Below are 24396 nucleotides of genomic sequence, written 5' to 3'. Positions count from 1 at the left end.
AAAGCAAGAAAGTAATCTTCTTTCAACAAACCTAGAAGAAGATAGCCACACACACATAATTACAACTGTAACAACTAAAATAACAGGATGCAACAATCACTATTTCTTAATATCTCTTAACATCAGTGGACTCAATTCACCAATAAAAAGACATAGACTAATGGACTGGGTAAGTTAACAGGACCCAACATTTTCCTGCATACAGGAAACCTACCTTAGTGACAAAGACAGACACTACTACATCAGAGAAAAGGGCTGGAAAAGAATTTTCCAAGCAAATGGTCCCAACAAACAAGCTGGAGTAGCCATTCTAATATCATATAAAATTCACTTCAACCTAAAGTTATCAAAAAAAAAAAAAAAAAAAAAAAAAAAAGGGACACTTCATACTCATCAAAGGTAAAATCTACCAATTCTGAACATTTATGCTCCAAATGCAAGGGCATCCACATTCATAAAAGAAACTTTACTAAAGCTCAAAGCACACATTGCATCTCACACAATAATAGTGGGAGACTTTAATACCCTACTCTCCTCAATGTACAGATCATGGAAACAGGTACTAAACAGAGACACAGTAAAACTAAACAAAGTTATGAACCAAATGGATTTAACAGATATCTACAGAACATTTCATCCTAAAACAAAAGAATATACATTCTTCTCAGCACCTAAGGTACCTTCTCCAAAATGACCATATAATTGTCCACAAAACAGGCCTCAACAGATATGGTAAGACTGCAGTAACCCCACGCTTCCTATCAGATCACCATGAACAAAGGCAAGTCTTCAATAACAACAAAAACAATAGAAAGCCCACATACACAGGAAAGCTGAACAACTCTCTACTCAATGATAACTATGTCAAGGAAGAAATAAAGAAATTAACGACTTCTTAGAACTCAATTTAAATGAAGGAGCAACATACTCAGATTTGTGAGATACAATGAAGCTGTGCTAGGAAGAAATCTCAGAGCTCTGTGTGCTTCTAAAAAGAAACTGGAGAGAGGATACACTAGGAGCCTGACAGCACACCTAGAAGCTCTAGAACAAAAGGAAGCAAATACACCCAAGAGGAGTAGATGGCAAGAAATAATCAAACTCAGGACTGAAATCAATCAAGTAGAAACAAAAAGAACTATACAAGGAATCAACCAAACAAGGAACTGGTTCTTTGAGAAAATCAACAAAATAGATAAATCCTTAGCCAAACTAACTAGAGGGCACAGAGACAGTATCCTAATTAACAAAATCAGAAATGAAAAGGGAGACATAACAACAGACACTGAGGAAATTAAAAAAATCATTAGATCCTCCTACAAAAGCCTATACTCAAAAAAATTGGACAATCTGGATGAAATGGACAATTTTCTAGACAGATAGTAGGTACCAAAGTCAAATCAGGATCAGATAAACAACCTAAACAGTCCCATATCTCCTAAAGAAATAGAAGCTGTCATTAATAGTCTCGCAACCAAAAAAAGCCCAGGACCAGATGGGTTTAGTGCAGGATTCTATCAGACCTTCAAAGACCTAATACCAATTCTCTTCAAACTATTTTACAAAATAGAAACAGAAGGAAAACTCCCAATTCGTTCTATGAAGTCAGAATTACACTTGAACCTAAATCACACAAAGACTATATAAAGAAAGAAAACTTCAGACTAATTTCACTTATGAATACCAATGCAAAAATACTCAAAATTTCTGCAAACCAAATCCAAGAAAACATTAAAACAATTACCCATCAAGAACAAGTAGGCTTCATCGCAGGGATGGTTCAATATATGGAAATCCATCAACTTAATCCATTATATAAAAAAATTCAAAGAAAAAAACCACAGGATCATTTCATTAGATGCTGAAAACGCATTTGACAAAATTCAACACCACTTCATGATAAAAGTCTTAGAAAGATCAGAAATTCAAGGCCCATGCCTAAACATAATTAAAGCAATATATTGCAAAGAAGTAGCCAACATCAAACTAAATGGAGAGAAACTTGAAGCAATCCCACTAAAATCAGGGACTAGACAAGGCTGCCCACTCTTACCCTACCTATTCGATATAGTACTCGAAGTCCTAGCCAGAGCAATTTGACAAAACAAAGGAAGTTAAAGGGTTACAAATTGGAAAGAAAGAAGTCAAAATATCACAATTTGCAGATGATATGATAGTATACTTACCTGACCCCAAAAATTCTACCAGATAAATTCTAAACCTGCTAAACAACTTCAGCAAAGTAGCTGGATGTAAAATTAACTCAAGCCTTCCTCTACTCAAAGGATAAACAGGATGAAAAAAGAAATTAAATAAATGGCACCCTTCACAATAGTCACAAACAATATAATGATACCTTGGTGTGATTCTAACCAAGCAAGTGAAAGCAAGAACTTCAAGTCTCTGAAGAAAGAAATTGAAAATCTCTGAAGATGGAAAGATCTCCCATTTTCATTGGATTGGCAGGATTAATATTGCAAAAATGGCCATCTTGCCAAAAGCAATCTACAGAGTCAATGCAATCCCCATCAAAATTCCAACTCAATTTTTCATAGAGTTAGAAAGAGCAATTTGCAAATTAATTTGGAGTAACAAAAAACCAAGATTAGTGAAAACTATTCTTAAAAATAAAACAATTTCAGGAGAAATCACCTATCCCTGAACTCAAGCTGTATTACAGAGCAATAGTGATAAAAACTGCATGGTATATTGGTACAGTGACAGGAAGGTAAATCAATGGAATAGAATTGAAGACCCAGAAATGAACCCACACACCTATGGTTACCTGATCTTTGATAAAGGAGCTAAAACCATCCAGTGGAAAAAAGACAGCATTTTCAACAAATGCTGTTGGTTCAACTGGATGTCAACATGCAGAAGAATGCAAATCGATCTATTCTTATCGTCTTGTACAAAGCTAAAGTCCAAGTGTATCAAAGACCTCCACATAAAACCAGATGCACTGAAACTAATAGAAGAAAAAGTGGGGAAATCCTTGAACACATGGGCACAGGGGAAATTTTCCTGAACAGAACACCAATGGCTTACACTCTAAGATCAAAAATAGGCAAATGGAACCTCATAAAATTGCAAAGCTTCTGTAAGTCAAAGACACTGTCAATAGGACAAAAAGGCAACCAACAGAATGGGAAAAGATTTTTACCAGTCCTACAACTGATTAAGGAAAAATATCCAATATATACAAAGAATTCAAGAAGTTAGACTCCAGAGAACCAAATAACAAATGGGGTACAGAGCTAAACAAAGAATTCTCAACTGACAAATACCGAATGGCTGAGAAGCACCTAAAGAAATGTTCAACATCCTTAGTCATCAAGGAAATGCAAATCAAAACAACCCTGAGATTCCACCTCACTCCAGTTAGAATGTCTAAAATCAAAAACTCAGGTGACAGCAAATACTTTTGAGGATGTGGAGAAAGAGTAACACTACTCCATTGTTTTTGGGATTACAAGCTGGTACAACCACTCTGGAAATCAGTCTAGTGGTTCCTTGGAAAAATTAGACATAGTACTACCTGATGAAACAGCTATACCAGTCTTGGGCATATACCCAAAAGATGTTCCAATATATAACAAGGACTCATGTTCTATGTTCATAGCACCCTTATTTATAAAAGCCAGAAGTTGGAAAAGAACCCAGATGTCCTTCAGTACAAGAATGGACACAGAACATGTGGTACATTTACACAATAGAGTACTATTCAGCTATTAAAAACAACTAACTTATGAAATTCTTAGGCAAATGGAGGGATCTAGAAGATATCATCCTGAGTGAGGTAACTCAATCACAAAAGAACACACATGGTATGCACTCATTGATAAGTGGATATTAGCCCAGAAGTTCAGAATACCCAGTGCCTGACAATACAGAAGTGGATGCTCACAGCCATCCATTGGACTAAGCACAGGGTCCCCAATGGAGGAGCTAGAGAAAGGACCCATGGAGCTGAAGGAGTTTGCAGCTCCATAGAAAGAACAACAATATGAACTAACCAGTAACCCCCAGAGCTCTCAGAAACTAAACCACCAACCAAAGACTACACTTAGTGAGACTCATGGCTCCAGATGAATATGTAGCAGAGGATGGCCTAGTTGGAGATTCATGGAAGGAGAGGCCCTTGGTCCTGTGAAGGCTCTATGCCCCAGTGTAGGGGAATGTCAGGACCAGGAATTGGGAAAGGGTGGGTTGGTGAGCAGGGTAGAAGGGAAGGAATAGGGGGTATTTCAGAGGAGATACTAGTAAAGGTGAGAACATTTGAAATGTAAATAAAGAAAATATCTAATAAAAACAAAACAGGAAAAAAACCAATAACTTCATGAAATTCTTAGGCAAATGGATAGAACTAGAAAATATCAAATTGAGTTAGGTAAAAGAACACTCATTGATAAGTGGATATTAGCCCAAAAGCTCAGAATACCTAAGATACAATTCATAAACCACACGAATCTCAAAAGTTGTTAAAACAAAATGTGGATGCTTTGGTCCTTCTTAGAAGGAGGAACAAAATACTCATGAGAGGAAATATGGATACAAAGTGTGGAGCAGAGACTGAAGGAAAGGCCACTCAGAGACTGTCCCACCTGGGGATCCATCCCATTCACAGTCACCAAACCCAGACACTCTTGTGGATGCCAAGAAGTTCTCTTGAAAGGAGCCTGATATAGCTGTCTCCTGGGAGACTTTACCAGAGCTTGAAAAATACAGAGCCAGATGCTCAAAGCGATCCATTGTACTGAGCATGGGCTTCTCAATGGAAAAGTTAGAGATAGCACTGAAAGAGCTGAAGGGGTTTGCAGCCCTATAGGAAGAACAACCATATCAACCAACCAGACCCCCCCAGAGCTCCCAGGAACTAAACCACCAACCAAAGAGTACACATGGAGGGACCCATGGCTCTAACCCCATATGTAGTAGAAGATAGTCTTGTAAGACATAAATGGGAGGAGAGGCCCTTGGTCCTAGGAAGGCTCGATGCCCCATTGTAGGGGAATGCCAGAGCAGGGAGGCTGGAGTGGGTGGGTGGTTGACTGAGCACTCTTGTAGAAGCAGGGGGAGGGAAGATGGGATAGGGTTTCTCCAGAGGGGGGATCCAGGAAAGGGGATAACATTTGAAATGCAAATAAATAAAATATCAATTAAAAAAAAAGAGAGAGAAAGAGCAGTTCCCTTGACTGTATAACAATTCTATATATATGTATATACACATACATACATACGTACACACACACACACCAAGTTCATAAAGTAAACACCACTATGCATAAAAACCATGGACTGATCTTGACACATACTACTACGTCATCAAGACAGACTACCAAGAAGTATTGAAGGTAAAGAACAATTTGTATGAAAATGACATAACAAACATTTACAAAATATTCAAACCACAGCATTGCAAAACACTTCACTAGTAGATCATGAAACTTTTCTCTAAAATAGGCCAGACCTGAGGAAATAAGAAACTGAGAAAAGTACTGTATTGCATCTGATCATAATGAATTAAAATTAGAAATACAAGAGAAATGACAGAACACATATACAAACTCACTGAGACAGAACAATACATAGTCAAGTGACAAAGTGTTCATTGAGAAATCAGGAAACAAATGTAAAATCTAAGACATGAATAAACATTAACACATAAAATGCCTTAATATATAAGAAACTGTGAGATACAATAAAAATAGTTTTAAAAGGAATATATATATATAGCTACATATATATATAGCTATAAATATACATATATATATACAAATATATATGTGTGTATATATATATATATATATATATATATATATCTACAAATCCCTAAATTGAAAGATTAGCAAAATAGCAACACTTATGCATTGTACTTTACAGTTTTAAAACAATAAATATAAATAAAAATAAGTCAAACTGAAAATAGATAGAAAGAAATGATCAGGGCAAAGCTGAGGAGAAATGAAAATAACAATACAATGAAAGAAAAGGCTGGTTCTTTAAGTATCACAGGGTGACAGAAGAGCAAACAAAAGAACAACAGATGCCCAACTAATAAAGCTAAAGGTGAAAGAGAAGTCATCACAACTGATACTATGATACTATGGAAAGTAAGAAATCACATATTCCGCAACACTTGGAAAATCTAAAATCAATAAACAAATTTATACAAACAAAAGTAAACCAGAATTTATGAACCATTTAAACAGAAGACTGAATTAGTAGTAAAGAAACAATCCAAAGAAAGAAAGGCTAGAGCTCAGCTAGATGTACTACTGAATTAACACCACACCTTTAAAATAACTAACCATGTTCCTCAAATTATTACACAAAACAGGAAGGAAAGAAACACTCAAATTATTATGAACCACCCAATGTTCTTTTATTATCAAAACCAAGTCAAGAAAACAAAAAAAGAAATTATAGGCCAATCACACTGATAAATACACATGCAAAAATCACCACTAAGTCCTGGGAAGCTGTACACAATCACCTATCAAAGGGGCTATCCACCAGTCAAGAGGCTCAAAGACGTTTCAACATACACAAATTAACTTAAAGTAACTATGTTCTAGAACAGAAATCACACAATTACTAACAGCAATCTGCACATTAATGTAATGCCTATAAAATTTCAATGACAAAATCCACAGGAAAAGAAAATAATCTTAAGACCAAATGACAACAAAAAATACTTCAGAGAGTCAAATAAACTCTACACTAAAAGAGTAAAGCCATATGTACCCCAATACCTAACTTCTAATAACACTATACAACCAAAGTACCAAAAACAGCATGGTACTCACACAAAACAAAACTGCACATTAATAGGGTAAGAGTATAAAGATATAAACTACCAACAGTCACCTGACTGTTAATAAATACATACATACACACACACACACATATATTAGAGAATATATATATATTATATATATTTTAGTATGTATACACACACACATATATCAGAGAAAAGATAGTCTTTCTACCAGTATTGGATAAAGATTATCAACACAGAGAGACAATGAGACAACTGAAACTGAATTAGACATCTTGATCTATGGCAGGAAACTGAAAATGTCAGGGGGGTAAAAACATGAAGAACATACTTCAAGACTGATATGTACAAGAGCTTTCTGAAATAATCTCCTTTAGCTCAGAAAATAGCTCCACCATTTCCACAAGGGACTCCATGAAATTTTTAAAAATAAAAAAGAAATGAATGAGTAGACAGCATACAGATTATGGGAAAACTTGCCAGATATGCAATTAATAATATATTCAATACATAAAGGCATAGAGTTTTCATCTACATTTAATCATTACATAATAATAATATATCCAATTACTTTCCTTACATCTTAAATTCCATTTGCCTTCCAGTCATCCTAGCTTTTTCTGTTTAATATTTGAAGACACTGGCTACAAGGCCACCCTATGTATTCATCTTTCAAGGTTGACATAGGTAATTAAAAGGCTCATAATTTTCTAAAGGGAGTTCTAGTCAAGGATTTAAGAACACCAATACTAAGCCATGCATGCCTGTATAAATAGAATCTCTGGTCAATTCAGCTCCTCAGATAAGGCATTTATCAGTTCCATGGAAACATCAACAGGAGACCTCACTTAATGCAGACCTTAACTGAATAGCTTCCTCTACTAAAAAGCAGGACTTTTTCACTGCTAAGCCTTGCCTACCTACTCCATCCCCCAAATACATTTGCATTGTGTAGGGCTCCTCCACTCTCGCACAGGACTTTTTCACTCTTATACCTTGTCTAACCACCTAAACCCCAAAATGCATTTGTATTTGGTAGGGCTAACTCAGCTGTATGTCATATGACCTTTGACCTGGAGCTGGACGTGCCTTCTTCATCACATGGTATTCACAGGTTCAGTGGTTTAGTAAGAGAGTAAAGGCTGTTGCTCACAGTTCTGTCACCTGTCTTACTTGATGGGACATTTGCAAAGTCAACAAATTAGCAAGTGAAAATGTCAGTAACTGAGGAAGCGAGGAGGAAACAGTTCTTGAGGAGTGAGACACATCTTTTAGACATTCTTAGGAGTGCTGGAATTATGAAGTTACTCTGAGAGTCTCATGGGCACTTTAGAAACTGGTCCTGGGACTCATATCACATTTCCCCAGCAATGGTAGCAGGCCGTGGGTAGTGTCTGTGGATTGTGTAAACAAAATTTTCGGTCTGTCTTTCCCTTTAGCTCTACATTCCTAGTCAAGTTTCATAACAGGTTTTATGAGAAACCTTAAAAATTAATGTAAAAATGGTGGCAAAGAATACGAGCTGCTCTCATAGTCCTCCAACCATAGGATCAAACTCAGCTGCTATAGCCAATGACCACTGGCCCTTTAGAGGTCCCTAATTCAAACACGTACCTACAATTTCAAGGAGGAAAAATGTACAACTCTTGATAAAAGGCCTAAGAAAACTTAGCAATGTTGTCAATTCCCTTTCAAGTGAAAGATGTAATACTGACAAACTCAATAAGAGATGATCTACAGGGTCAGTTGCTATAGACTTCACCTTCAGAACATCCCAACTGGGAACTTCTAAGACAGCAACAGCAGAGGCTTGGAAAGTTCCACCTCTGTATTATCTAGAAGATACTTAAGTTTGGCTTCATGATGTAGTGGTAGATTTCAAGGATTCCTGTTTCAAATATGGCCTGCCGAAAATGTAGCCTAAGGAGCTCACCAAAGTCCTGTTCAGAAAGTCTGCTCTGGTTCCACCCGGCCCTGATGTATGGGGAAGGCAGCTAAGTGAATGGCCCACCTCAAAGTGCTAGATCCTTTCCTACAGAGACAGATTCTGAGGGGAAACTCTGGGTCCTGTCCTCAGTCTACAATCCAGCCAGGAAGCTGCCTGTAGGTCCTCACTAGTTTATGGACATTCCTTCTGAAGGGAAATGGAAAAGTAGATGGGGAGGGAGGAGAAAGGAGAGAGGAGGGAGGAGGGAGAAGGGAGGAGGGAGGAGGGAGGCGGGAAGAGGGAGATGGAGGAGGTGGGGAACAAAGGGAGATAGGGAAAACTATGCTTGGCATGCAATATATACTTTAATGAATGAATGAATTCATTTAATGAATTAAAAAAGTTGTCTAGTGAGAGGTAATGCCCCTGCTGCTCTGTCAACTTGGGAATCCAGAGGTTGTGATGCCAGGGCAGAGAAGCACAGGAGAAAGCACCTTTGCAAGCAAGCTGAGCTGTCTGAAGACTCCTCCGTACTCTTAGTTTTTCTAATTTCCTTACCCGTTCATTCTCCCGGCTCCTCATCTACACTAAATTCAATCCCATAAATAAAACCTTACCAGTGCTCTGCTAACTACAAACCGTTCTGAATGTTCATGCTTTTATTTTTTTTTTAATTAACTAATAAAGGGGCCAGAAAGGTCGTGTGGTGAGTAAAGGCTCTTTTTGCTGAGACAGTCCACCTGAATTCAGTCCTCAGAACCCACACTGTAGAATGAGACTCCACAGAGAATATGTCCATAGACTGAACAGAAAGGAGTTCCCTGAAGTCTTTGTGTTAGTGATAGGAAAGCTGTAGGTCAACTGTGACTCAGTGCCTGGCCTCAGAACCACTTAACGATTGAACCATCTATTCATCCCTGTAATCTATATTCTAAGACTAATATTTTGATCAATTCAGGTATCAAACACTAAATATGTCCTTTTTTATGTCCTTTCTGAAGGTATTTTTATGTTTCATTTCAATTCCGCTAATTCTTAATCTTTCTCACTTGATTACTTGCTTTTACTTGAGATGGGATATATGCCTTCAGCACCACACAAGTGTAAAAGCTGAAGGGAGTGTGAGACTCCACAGAGAAAATGTCCATAGACTGAACAGAAAGGAGTTCCCTGAAGTCTTTGTGTTACAGAGAAATCAAGTAATATAAGGCCTTTGATTTTCTTTTTCTTTTTAAACTACCTCAATGTTCCAAAGCCTTAGCTTTTCTATACAAACTTTAGAACCAGCTCTGAGTGTCTCCTAAAAATGCCATCCAGGAATACAACTATCATGTAAATATAAGAGAAATGTGATACATAATACTAAAGCTTATGTGCCTGAATAAATACACTCCTTTAAATGGACGTGGATAGGATTAAGTGCCTTAAAAGCGTCCTTCTTATGTCAGCATCCAGGTCAGTTTGCTACTGCATTATTAGATCCAGCCTGGCAAGCTCTGCTTCTTCATTAGATGCTAAGCTTGTCTGCATATAATACAGTAAACACACTGACATGGCTGGACTTACATTTCTCATTATCTGTATGTTACGTGGCTCTCTCCCTCTCTTCTGTTCAGATTTGCTTCTATTCCAATGACAGAATTAGATTCCACTTTAACTCTTGACTTGGATTTCTACCTATATGCCTGAGGGTTTTTTTTAATCTGTTCCTCTGAACATTACATGTTTTAAAATTAATCCTCATTAATTTAATTGAGATACTGAACCACATATGACATAGTGCCAAGCCAAGACCAAGTTAACCTTTATAGGCTATTACTATGATCTGTAGATATACATATATGCAATAAGCAAGACAATTCATTAATCCAGTATTCCCAACTTTGCTTTTCCTAGCATATATTTCAGATTAACTGAGAAATGACAATGTAATAATCATTCATGTATTAGAATATATTTTCTATTTTCTAATAATAGTTTAAAGCCTACTTCTGAAATATAAGCTTTGTTCTTCTACTCATAATGTATATTTATATAAGGGGGAAGATTTGTTTTTCTAAAAACTTGTTTATTTATGTATTTATATATATAAATGATTTATCTGCATATGTATTTACACACCCCAAGAGGACTTCAGATCCCACTGAACAAGAATTATATGTGGTTGTGTGTTACAGATGGTTGTGAGCTACCACATGGGTGTTGGGAATTGAACTTAGGACCTCTGGAGAGCAGCCAGTGCTACTTAACCATTGAACCATCTATTCATCCCTGTAATCTATATTCTAAGACTAATATTTTGATCAATTCAGGTACTAAATACTAAATATGTCCTTTTTTATGTCCTTTTTGAAGGTATTTTTATGTTTCATTTCACTTCTGCTAATTTTTAATCTTTCCCACTTATTCTTTTGAGGGTCAGAGTATGTAGAGGTCTGAGGAAGACTTGGAGTTGGCATTCTCATTCTACAGTGTGGGTTCCGAGGACTGAATTCAGGTGGACTGTCTCAGCAAAAAGAGCCTTCACTCACCACACGACCTTGCTGGCCCCTTTATTAGTTAATTTAAAAAAAAAAAAAAAAAAGAAAAAAAGCATGATTTTAGCCATAGACAAAAACCTAGCTCTGTAAACAATAAAATAAGAGCATGTTCTCTGTCTGACTTGGTCTTAATATCATTCAAACCCATCTTCCAAAGCCACTAACATCAGTTTAATCACTTTGCTCGTGCCTGGAATGCCTTCTCATGTTTCCCATTCTGCCTTGGCACTGTATACAACAGTTTACTTTTTTTTTTTTTTTCTTTTTTAGCTCTGCACAATCTTGTTTCCTTTCACTGGCCATTAAATTTCAGAATTCCATTCCCTCTTCAAGTACCTGGTCTGTGTATTCCTCAGCCCTCCCTCTGGTCTCTATAACAGCACTGTTGTACCTACACAACTGGTTCATTACAGAAAGGTCTCTGTCTCATTTACATACAACAAGTAGGACAGGTACACAGAGGATATATTCGGGGGGAAACAAATCGAATAAGTGTATACCAAAATCTCTTCAGCTCACAAATTAGCCCAAATTGCTAATTCTTATTGCTTCATTACCATATATAGATAGAGAGATAAGTTCAAGGTACATTTCTTTAATATTTGGAATGTGCCACATATTAGAGTCATTATATTTTAATAGTGAAAAGAAGAAGAAATCATACACATAGCTTAAGCTGAATGGTAAATTTAATCTATTTTACTTGTTAAAATAGCATGACATCTCATTTTGGTGATTTTCACACTGAAGTAATAATCTAGCTCATTCTGTTATTATAAAATCCAACTATACAAGGAACAGAGGTAGCAGGATATGTGATAACATACCAGAGATACCATGGCCCAACCAGTCTTGTTATAGATAAACTCCAAGTTGTTCCTCCTTAGATAAAGCAAGCCACCAACCAGTGACACTAACAGGGCCAAAGCAATGGTGCCTGAGTAGTTGGGTGGCCGGAAAACTCGAATCTGCAAAAAACACAATAATAATTTAATAAGTGAAAAATAAATATTAATACTTTTCTTTTAATCATGTTCTAATCATTACTACCTTTAATTAATTTATAATTTTCCCTGAGAACTACATACAATGAGTGTATTTGGATCATATTTACTTTCAGTTCCTCCCTTTAACACCTTCCCAGATCTCCTCCAATTTCCTGACCTCTATGTGTTATTATCTTTTTTTTTTTTTTTTTTTTTTTTTTTTTTTTTTTTTTTTGGTTTTTCAAGACAGGGTTTCTGTGTGTAGCCCTAGCTATTCTGTAACTCAATCTGTAGACCAGGCTGGCCTCAAACTCAAAAATCCACCTGCTGCTGCCTTCAACGTGCTGGGATTAAAGGCGTGCTCCACCACTACCCAGCTGTGCTGTTATCCTTAATGACCTATTAACTCTCTTCTCTGCTGTCCATATACTCCGGTGCTGGGGCAGGCACTGAGTCACAGTTGACCTACAGCTTTCCTATCACTAACACAAAGACTTCAGGGAACTGGCAGTCTACTCTTCACATCTAGCCTTTTGTTTACTGAGCTCTTCATGAATGAAAATACAAGCTTTGAACATCTTGGTTACACAGAAAGACTCTCTTGCTTTTGTTCACACTCTCGAGTCTATGCAATGCTACATATGAAACTCAGTCCAGAGCTGTTCTGGATCACACAACTAACTCACTCAACTAGCTAGGACATGGTAAGGTAAGACGGGCCACATGTAAAGTCTATCAACTAGAGACTGTTTAATAAAGCTATTCAAACATACGCCAGAAGTCTAACTTACCCACTTAAGCATGTGTATGGCAATTCCAGCAGTCACCCTAGCTGGTCTTTCACCTCTACTTGCACACGTAACTACAGCATACATGCAGAGATGTGCTCACATACATGTTTTCAGGTATCAGTGCTTTCATTACTCTTTCATAGACAATGCAGAAACTCTATGTTTTACTGAAGAACTGTGAGGCTATTTTCAAAGTGCCAGTAGCAGTATACATCTTCCAGGGGTACAGTAATATTCCAATTATTCTACTTCACTGCAAACACCATTTATCAACATACTGCCTTTAGATACCCTACTGGGTATAAAATTTTCACATTTTGGTTTGGGCTTATGTTTGCCTACAATGTAATGATAAAAAAAAAACTATTTTCCTGTGTACTTATTGAGCATATGAATATTTTCTTTAAAGAAATGTTTATTAGTATTAATTTTTAATTGAGGTTTGGGGTTTGGTATTTTATTGAGTTTATGAGCCAAAGATATACATAAATATGTGTGTAGACCTTAAGAAAATATGATATGTATATACTTATTTTACATTCTGGGCTGTCAACTCATATTATTATTATTATATTATTAATATTATTGTATTTTAACCTATAGAAGCTATTATTTACGAAGAGATACAACTGGAACAAACCCCTGACGTATACACTTCAGATCTCAGTCCTAGTAACATTTTCTATGGAAAGGAATAAAGATACTCTGAAGAAATGGTTAACTGAAATGGTAGGTTGAATACAGAATAAAAACAAGAGCCTAGAGAAAATTAATGTACCAGAAAATAAGAGAATACATTGAAAATAACTATAGAGCCATGTCTCAGGGACCACGAGCCTGGGGAAAAGGGGGAGGTGCTCACATAGTCAAATCTCAGGCAACTTTAGCACTCAGCTTATTAACAACAGCAATACATTAGAAACAGGACTGACAGGAGAATTGTTAGATGGGGGAGAAAGGTTATTACAGGTTCTAGAGGCAAGAGGCACTCCATGCCTACTCTTTCCAAAAGAATCAAAATAAACAAACATAAACATGGGGGGGTTATGCATGTGTTTATAAGAGCCCAATGAGACAAGAGAATAGTATCAAGGTCCCTGGACCTGGAGTTAAAGGTGACTACTGGCTGCTGACATGGGTACTAACAAAAAGTGAGTTCTAGACTAGAGACCTCGCACGCAGACTGGGAGAAGTCCATCTCTCCATCGGAGAGACTCCATTCAGCAACTGATGGAAACAGATGCAGAGATCCACAGCCAAACAATGGTTTAACTCAGGCTTTTGATCACAGGATAGCACACAACAGCCCCAAGAATCAACAAATCTGGACACCTAGGGCTCACTGAGACTGATCCCCAGGAAGCCTGCATGGGCCTAATATTAGCCCTCTGTATGTATGTTACATTTGTGTGGCTTGGTCTTCCTGTGGGATTCCTAAGCGAAGGAGCAGGAGCTGTTTCTGAGGCTTTTGCCTGCTTCTGGGACGCTTGTCCTCCTACTGGGTTCCCTTGTCCACCCTTAATATGAGAGGGGTGTGCCCAGTCTTACTGCAACTTGATAGGCCATGTTTGGTTGATAATCTGGGATGCCTGTCCATTCTGAAGGGAAACAGAGGAGGAGTGGACAAGCGAGGTGGGGGGGAGGGCTGTGGTCAGAAAATAATATGTGAGAGAACAATTTAAAATAAACAGAGATGAACTGCAGTCCTCTGAGAACAGTAAGAGCTCTTACCCTCTAACCCTCTCTGACACAAACCTTAGTAGTTTTGTAATGAATTAACCTGACTGACATTGTACTTGTTAAACGGTGAGTTCTGGTGGATAATACTGTAATCCATGATGTCTCTCAGCAACCAGACCATACATTGTTGGGACATTATACAGGGAAATATTTTTAAATGAACAAATTTAGTAAACAATTTAATTTTATCAAAATATCATTAAAACCTATGATACAGGTGATAAAATCATGCAGGTGACAGTTATCTTATTTCAGAAAAATGTGTTTATATCTTTTAGTAAAATCTCAGTGTTTATGAATAACTTTTAAAATAACAGCTTAGAGTTACTTGTTATATAACTATATGTAGTTATATAAGCTTACATATCTTCTAATTTTTTAAACTGTTTTTTTAAAGCCTATCATAAAAAATATGTAAACAACTTTTAAAAACACCCATAAGCCATCCACAAATTAGTACTTACCATAATTTTGGTTAATTTAATTCAGAATAAATGATCTGTCTCAATCTATACATACAATGTGGCTTTAAAACCAAAGGCCAGATCACAGTATCCATATTACTTTTTTAACTAACATTGTACTTGTTAAGCTATGAGTCTGTTCAATGTAAAAGTCTTATTTTTAGACATTTGATTCATTTCCAACATTTTCCATTAAAATCAGTATTGTTACATTTTTTCACAGCTATGAATCTGAATCATAAGTTCAATTCCTAGAAGAGGCACTGTTTAGTTAAATTAAGTAAGACAGACATAGGACACATGCAGTATAAATGCTTAGGACAAGTGCCAGTCCCAACAGTGATACATGACAGCAGGTATTTTCCCACAGCTCTTAATCTTTTTTCCTATGTATATAAAACAAACACATGCTTTTTAAAAAGTAAAATAAAATCTTGCTTCTTGGTTAGAATTTCCTTGATTAATAATATTAAACCATTTTCATTGTATTTCCCATTCCATAAATTATAATTTATTTAATATACATTTTAGTGTTTGTTTAGAATATCAATTGATCATGCAACAATGCATCTGAATTGACTAACTAAAATTCAAGTAGCAGTCTCAGATGCAAAGTCCAGTTTTCTTGGACTGGGAATGGAGCTGACCGGTAGAGCATTCAGACTAACCCTGTCTGAATGTTCAGTCTTTAGGACAGCAGAAGACAAAGTCTTCTCTATGCCAGGAAAAAGAACAAAGTCCACAGATAACCAAAAATCCTGCCATTTCATTACAGCAGCAGAGCAAGCCAAACTAATTAACCTAGACATACGTAAATGTATGTATAACACACATACACACACACACACACACACACACACACACACACACATACACAAACAGTATTTACTGTAGTGACTAAGAGCATACATGAACATCCGTCCTGTCAGCAATCCATTTTGCTAGCTGTTCAGCTGCAAATCCAATTCGTTGAAGGTCAAAAGTATCAGCTCTCTTAGGTCTGCCTTTTGAAGGAAAATGCATGAATGTGGGAGCGGAGTTCATGTTGAGCTGCAAAGCAAGTGATAAAATGTTAATTATAACAGCATCCCAAAATTCAACACTACTCATCCCACATTTTATACATTTTTGTGCGAATTTCCAAAAGAAAGAATTTATTAGGAAAATCTGCATGACTTTCTGAAGCTTAATTTCTATTTTTATTCATTTTGATGCACTATTAAGCGAAGAGAATAGCTGCATTTGCTTAAGCTGCCTGAACTGTCACATTTAACACACTATTCACACTCCCGGTTTGGTATTTTGACTAGTTTTCATTCCTTGTCTCTCTAGACGCTTATGATTAAGACGATGCAAAGTGCCTAGAAGTACAAAACAGAAATAATGGGAGCTGTCAGCGTGTGGACTACTCTGCTTCTTCAGCAGTCACTGCAACTGGGCAAGTGGGAGCACACTAAAGGATTCATTGCAAACACATTACCTGCAAATCCCATTTCCTATTCAAAATCTAAAGACTATTCTTTTTAGTTGATGGTAATAAGCAACGGAAACAAATATTTTTGTTCTAAACAACCTGAATATACCAAAAATAAGATAAATCTTTGATGCAGTCAAGTTCTGTTCAAATTCTTAATTTAATTGTTTTAAAGTGGCTAAGCACAGAAAACATCTATTCAGAAAATATACTAAAAAGAACACTGCCATAGTCTAATGTTCGTTAAATACTTAATAGGATAATTTGACATAGAAACTAACTACGATATCAATATATTAAATAGCTGCTATCTGGGGATTAAATTAAAAAGAACATAAAAGAAAATGCAAAGAGATTCACTTAATGAGAATCAAAATCAAGTGCCATATCAGATGGTAGCTGGCCACAGGTAAGGCCAAGGAGGACTATGTTCACAGTTAAGGCAAAACAGATCCTGGCCCATAAACAAACGCTGGCTGTGGCTGCTGATTTAAAAAAAAAAAATAGCCCAAAGTAACTATAGATCTTCAAACAGCTTAGCACAAAGAAAATCTGAATCCTCAAAAGCAGTATGTCTCTATCAACTGTGTCTCATGTGCACTACTGCAAATGCTATCAAATGGTCATTATTTACCACCACATTATCTTAAGTACTCCTGGTAAAGAGGGAACAGTAGGTCTCAGTTTGTCCTGGTTTTTCTGTTTATCCCCGCCACCCCAAAGGCCATCATGTTAAATTTAAACTGCCACTGTTACGGTGGGACCTCCATGAGGTGATTATGCCTAAGAGCTCTTCCTTGAGTTCTGTCCCCAAGGGGAGGATGTACAGTTTTATAAAAAGGCCATTTCCTTCTTCATTCCCTGCTCTGCCTCCCACAGCTATATAAGAGGGTGCTCTTCACACACTCACACATTAGAGTCCTGCTTCTGCAACTGCGTGCCAGTACACTGGTAGTTCATTTCCCTAAAATATAGCCAGAGATGACCTCATTGCTGTTTTTTTTTCTTGCTTTTCATTTGTTTAGCCTAACTTTTTCTTCTTTCCATACAATTTAGATTTAATAGCCTTATTCTGCAAAAATAATGCAGTTTGAGGATGACAGATGTATGCTGTTATTATTTTACATATGATTGCAATTATATTATAAACATTTATCAGGGATACAACTAAGTATCTTCACACATTAACATCTCATTCTAGTAATCATAAATGTTATTTTTCCTGTCTGCAAACAGATAGAGCACAGTATGATCATGAAATCTTCGAATTGCTCAGCTATGAAGAGGTAAAGCTAGACTGTGACCTTGGACCTTCTTAGCTCCACCCCACCACTTCCATTATAGCACAATACTTCCAGAACTCTCCTCCTTTAAAAACTACTACTGAGTAACTGTTTTATAAGTAATCTTAACAGAAACTTTAAAAAGCTCATTATATAACTAAACCATAAAACCTGTTCTTATGATAAAAACCTGACAAATTCTAACATATACCATACAATATATACCTTATCATTAGTATATTGTATATGTCTCAAATATGTATGTATGTACACACACATACAGACACACACGGTATGCATGTATCATACAGGAATCTTCTCTAAATTGAAATAATACCACCTGGAGAACAAAGAGAGGCCTGTGCAGCCTGAGCAGTAAACAACCTTACTAGCCTGGAGAGCTAAAATTTAAAGGGTTCGCAAAGGCCTTCCAGATGGTTATAAAAGCAAGAAAGCAACAGCTGGCAGAAAAGGCTCTGGCAACAGAGCTGTTTGGAGGACAGTGTCCAACCTGCTGAGCTACCTGCAAGTCATGCAAAGAGCTCGACGTTTGCAGCTGGCACACATCATCACTTACCCATGTCGTAGCTTGAAATAAGTCACCTGTGCTCCTGTAAGCAAGCCCTATCCAGATCCTACAAGTAACTCAATAAACACCGATTCCCAAGCTGGACTTCTGTGAAATCATTTTTGTCAGTCATCAGTTCCCTATCTGAAGTAGGGAGTAGATGTTTTTTTCTTATTCCCCCAAACGGCTCATACAATAGGCTGACACAAGATATGTCTGTGTGGTAGATTGTTATCTCATTCCATATCCTGATACATCATCACTCTAAACAAGTGATAATCATGGCAACAATGCCATCTCTGACAGGTTCCTTGAGAAGCAGCCCTAATGAATATGTATGAAATACTCAGCTGGCACTGCTGGTAAAAACAGTCACAATGCCACAACTAAGAAGTTACTCTTCAAGATGACTAGCATCCTCATGCCCAAAGCCAAGTTTCTGCCTATAGAGAAGACTGTGCATGTGAGTATATTACCTGTCTACAAATGCTGTTGTACAAAGTAGGTAACTTAAACAAAAGAAGTTTATTTTCTGATATTTCTGGAGATGAAAGTCCAAGATCAAGGTGACTGGCAGGGTTGGGTTCCTGGGGAAGCTCCTCTTTCTAGCTTACATTCTTATTCCTATGTTTCCCACTGCCTGTCTCTGAGCACGTCTTCCTGTTAATTCTTCCTCGTAGGAGGAAGAAAGTCTTAGTGATGCATCCTTGTAGCCTCTTTACTGCTCTGGCTCATAAACGTTCACAGGTGATTTCTAGCTTTGACCCTGGCATCTGTGGTAGAGATCCAGGCCATTACAGAGAGAAGATACTTGTGATAAATACAGACTATTTTACAGATGAAATTACATCTGTGGAAGAAGCAACACTTATACATATAAAATAAGTTGCACTTAATACTTTATGAAATGCCATAAGCCTGTGTGAAATACTACCTAGCCAATATGCAATATCAAATTAAGATTCATAGCTAAGTGGGGGAAGTGTATGCTATAGAAGCTTGAGGCCCTCCGCTCAGCCCACCTGCACGCAGGTGTAGTGCCTCACAGCCGTAGCCCCAGCACTAAGACTGGATTGCAGACACACTGACTCCAAGAGCCAGCTGGCCAGCTAACCATACCAAGTTTCCAATATCCTGGGGCAGAGAAAAACTCTATCTCAAAAACAAAGACAAAACAGGATCAGGAAGTCTCACCTAAAGAAGTGCTCCCTACACAACCCAGGCAGCCTCTGCTTACTGTCCCACTTAGACAAAGACATGAGAAGGTGGAAACAAAGAGCTGCCTCCACAGAGCAGTCCTCTGATACCAACATGGGAGTCATGGCATGGATAGTAATACATATACCATGCACACATCTTCACACATTGCACACATGCATACAAACCCATATTCACACATGTACACACACATCACACACATACAGATAAAATAAATTAAAGTTGCACTTAATACTTTATGAAATGCTATAAACCTGTGTGAAATACTACCTAACCAATATGTAATATAAAATTTAAAATAATGCTTGTTTTTGGACACTCTGTGCTAGACAGCACATTTCCTAGAAATCACAAAGTGATTTTACTATAATAAAAGGACAAAAGATATATAATGATGAGATTAGCAGTCTCCACATTTTAACTCTATTGTAATCACAACACACTACCTATTATATTCAGTGAGTTGAACTTTATCATGAAACCAAAATTTTATCAAAAGTAATTCAGTTATGCATTTCAAATTAACATACAGAGTTTTTACCTGTTGAAAAACATCTGTCCCTTCATCATAGTCCACCATTCCAAAAAACAGTTTGTTGCAAAAAGCAGATGAATAACGCCAGGAATTAGCCAGGATTTGATATTCTTCATTAGCCTGCCTGGAACAGATAATAGAGCAGAACAAAGACATTTTAGTATGCAATGACTAGAGCCATTGCTAGAATGGAACTCTGGGGTGGAGTCAACCAATGACTAGGTAGACCATCATCTCATCTCATTAGGACTTGGATGAACTGCAAACTATACTGCTGTACACATAAGAAGATCAGCAAATACTTTTTAAAAGAAGTATATCAAACTACAAGTAAGCTGGTCATCAACAGTGTAACTACTATACAGACACACTCATATGCACACTGATTCCTTCTATTTTTTTTAAATCAATCTGTATAGATTAAGTTTTTACAGTATAGGTGTACAAATGTTTCTGAATATGGCAACATAACACTAAAGAGGGACTGATTATGTCAAAGCAAAAGAATTGGTGTGCTTACTAACTTTTGTATCATAAATCAGATAATCCAAAACCATCTATATTTAAGGCATAGAAAACACAATGATTTTATCTGTATTGTTAAGTGCTCACTACCTTCTACAGCAAGAAACTTAAGATCAATCTACTATATGAATATTATAATAGCTAGACATACAGGTCCATCAATTCCTAAAATATATAAGGGGGCAATAATAACAAGCTCTGCCACCTGTCGGTAAATAGTGGATGCAGGATCCATGATGGAAACCAAGTATATTATTCACATATTTTGTTTAAATAAATCAAACATAGGAAAATGTACAATCATTAAGAACTGGCATTCTTGTGATAATGACATCTATAAAATGAAAATGCACCAATATAAACTATGATAAGCAGGAACAAAATCATCTTTCTGATTTTCCAACATTTGTTGGAACATAACACAACAGCTTATAATGAAATGTCCTAAAGTAAGAATGTTGTATTTCCTTATCTCATATTACAAGTTGATCCAGCCATATCAGTCTATCAAATATACATATATGTAATAACTCATTCAGTCCACACACCTAGGATTTACAGAACAACATGCAAATGACAAACACAGAATCCCTGACTTCAAGAAGCTTTCCTTACAGAGACAAAGATCTTATACAAACACAAGCTATCAGGTAAGTTCAAGCTCTCTGAAGCTTTTTAAAAGACTGTTAAAAACCAGTGGATCCAAGGTGAGCTCCCTCTGTCCTGACGCTGTTACTCCACTGTCATTTTACCTTTCTGATTTCCTAGTAACCCCTTGTGCTTCCATCACAAAATCCTACGCACAAGCACAGGACCCTCCACACTAGGGCCATGCCCATACCTTGTTTGCTCTAATTCACAAAAATGCCATGGCCATTCCTTCAACATACATTAAATACTTTGTTTAGAATGCCCTCTTTCTTCAAAAGTCAGTACAAAACCTGCCACTTCTGTTGAATGGCACCCCAAGTCTACACTTGTAGTGTAGACTTGCTGGTGCCACTAACTGCAACAGAAACCCTGGGCTACAGTGCAGAAGGATTTACTGGGTGTACACTAGCTGTTCTATTTGGAAGTATTGATTGTCCACTGGCTAGAACCTGGAAGTTTCACCAAAATCATAAATACATTTTATTTAAAGATTTAAAGATTCTGTATATGTGAGTACACTGTGGCTCTCCTTAGACACACCAGAGGAGGGCATCGTATTCTATTACAGATGGTTGTGAGCCACCAAGTGCTTGCTGGGAACTGAACTCAGGACCTCTAGAAGAAGAGCCAGTGCTCTTAACCACTGAGCCATCTCTCTAGCCCCATAAATACTTTTTAAGATGCATTTTCCACATTAGTAACTCTTAATTCTGTCATGTCACTAAACAGCAACTTAGACTTATTTAACTTGATTTGATTTGGCCTTTGGGGGAACAACACTGACCTGCTAATCTACCATACTATAAAAATATTTTGTTCTCATTTATGTTGGTTTCAATGAAATAATAACTTGGATCACCTTATTAGTATAAAACATAACTACACCATACAGTGAGGGAAAGCATAATGTGATAGCACAGCAGAGACACCACGACCCACTGAGTCTAATTACAGATCTATTCCAAGCTGTACTATCTTAAACAGAGCAAACTATCAACAAGAGGAACTAACAGAGCTAAAGCAATCTATGCTACTTGGCAAATGAATACTATTTATAACTCTAAACATTATAATGAATAAATCATTGAGAGACATGTTACTGTCAGTCTTATAGGCAATTGTGAGAACATAAAGATACTTATACTCAGTATTTTAAGTGGATGCTGCAGTAACAAAGAAACCCGACTAGCACTGTCTACCAGAAGAGGTCATGGAAAGAAACAGACATGCATGCAATGACAGCACATAAATATGAACCAAAGTCTTAGCTGTGCCTTATACTTGTACACGCAAAATGGGAGAAAATGGACTAGAATCATGGGTGGCTGGAAAGCTTCAGAGAAGAAACAGGCCTGGCTAAATGACCCAAGTTATGGGCAAATCCAACAGGGAAAGACAGGAAGACAAGAGAAACACAGACAAGTTAGTCTCAAATGTTCCTGTGTTCAAGAGAATCTAGGCTTCATATCAGACAATAAGGAAAAAAACGCTTAAAAGATAAATAGGATTGTGGCTTCATTCTATAAACACCAAACAGCTTCAGAGTTTTTAAAAAGAAGTACATTTTGCAAAACAGTATTTGCACTGTGTCTGACAACCACATCTCTGACTGAGAGTGAGATTATGATAAATGTCTGGAGCCCACTTGAGATGGTCGAGTGGGGAAAACATAGAATACTAATATATAATCATGTGACCTATTGTGAATATACACTTTGTTGGAATCTAGAAATCCAGGGCATCCAACTAAAATTTCTGTGCAAGCTTAGATGGTTAGTTTTGACTGTAGCCTTTATACAGAGTAGAATCAGCTGGGCAGCCAATCTCAATAAGTAATAACTTGGTAAGTGTAGTCTGTAAGCATGCCTTTGAGGGGTTTTCATAACTAGGCTAATGAAGACAGGCAGACTCACCCTCAATGTGAGCAGCACCATTTCCTGGCCTGGGCCCTGGGTGATGAAAAGGGAAGTGTCCTAATCAAGTTCACTACTAGGAAGAGACTTCATGACCAAGCAAGGTATAGAAAGCATGTAACTGGAGGCTTGTTTAGTTTCAAAGGGTTTAATCCATGAGCATGGCAGGAAGCAAACCAGCATGGCTGTAGCTGAGAACACTATGTTCAGAATCACGAGCAGCAGGAATGGGGTGGGGGTGGGGAGGTAGAGAAACTGGGCAGAGTAGCCTGGGGGTTTGATTATTCAAAGCCCACTTCTAGTGACACATGCCTCCAAACCACACTTCCTAATCCTTCCCAAACAGTTACTAAGGACTCAGCATGCAAGCCTATGAGCCTATGGGGGCCATTCTCATTCAAACCACATCAGAGTGGGATCTATATGGCATACAGGCCATTCAGTGCTTTCTGCTTTTGACTTTTACACCAAGTAACAAACTGCTTCCAGCTCATGCTGCCTGTATTCCCCACAATGGTGGAGAATAGCCTCAAACTGTAAACTGAACCAGTTCAGGGTTACTTGGTCATCAGGGTATTTTATCACAGCAACAGAAAAACAAACCCTGAGACAAAGCTTTGGAAATATTTCTACTTTGAATAAAAGAATCCATGAAAGTCAAAGCAAATTACAATTGCTGAGCTCAAATATAAAACTCTGAGCAAAGCTCATATTGGCCAAACAAATGGACGCTTTCTCCTGTTTGGGTATACTGAGCAACAACAGGGCCAATGAGCAAACCTATCTCTAAAACAAAACTAAATTAAACATGATTAAGAAATATATATATTATTAATTCTATCTACTCAAAATACAAGTAATGTATCAGAAATAAATGTGTCCAATGATGTAAAACCCATTATCTCCTATATACACCAATACTCTACATTAACAGGGAATTTAAAAATCTAACAACAACAAAAGAGAAGAGAAGAGAAGAGAAGAGAGGAGAGGAGAGGAG

At 37.2% G+C, this 24396-nt stretch overlaps 1 protein-coding gene across 3 annotated transcripts in view; it reads right to left on the bottom strand.

Moving 5' to 3' along the window:
* Tusc3 (tumor suppressor candidate 3) overlaps positions 1–24396 on the bottom strand; it is a 136700-nt gene that overhangs the window by 55661 nt on the left and 56643 nt on the right. For all 3 annotated transcript variants that reach the window (XM_031339562.1, XM_031339564.1, XM_031339563.1), the window contains exons 3-5: positions 20314–20431; positions 16139–16279; positions 12076–12216 (exon numbers count right to left, since the gene is read on the bottom strand). In XM_031339562.1, coding sequence (XP_031195422.1) covers positions 12076–12216; positions 16139–16279; positions 20314–20431 — 400 coding nt within the window. The remainder of the gene's footprint in view (positions 1–12075; positions 12217–16138; positions 16280–20313; positions 20432–24396) is intronic.

The sequence above is a fragment of the Mastomys coucha genome, unplaced genomic scaffold (assembly GCF_008632895.1).
Source record: "Mastomys coucha isolate ucsf_1 unplaced genomic scaffold, UCSF_Mcou_1 pScaffold22, whole genome shotgun sequence".
NCBI classification, from domain to species: domain Eukaryota; kingdom Metazoa; phylum Chordata; class Mammalia; order Rodentia; family Muridae; genus Mastomys; species Mastomys coucha.
Note: the sequence above shows the minus strand (reverse complement) of the source record. Positions and strands in the feature narration are given on the sequence as shown.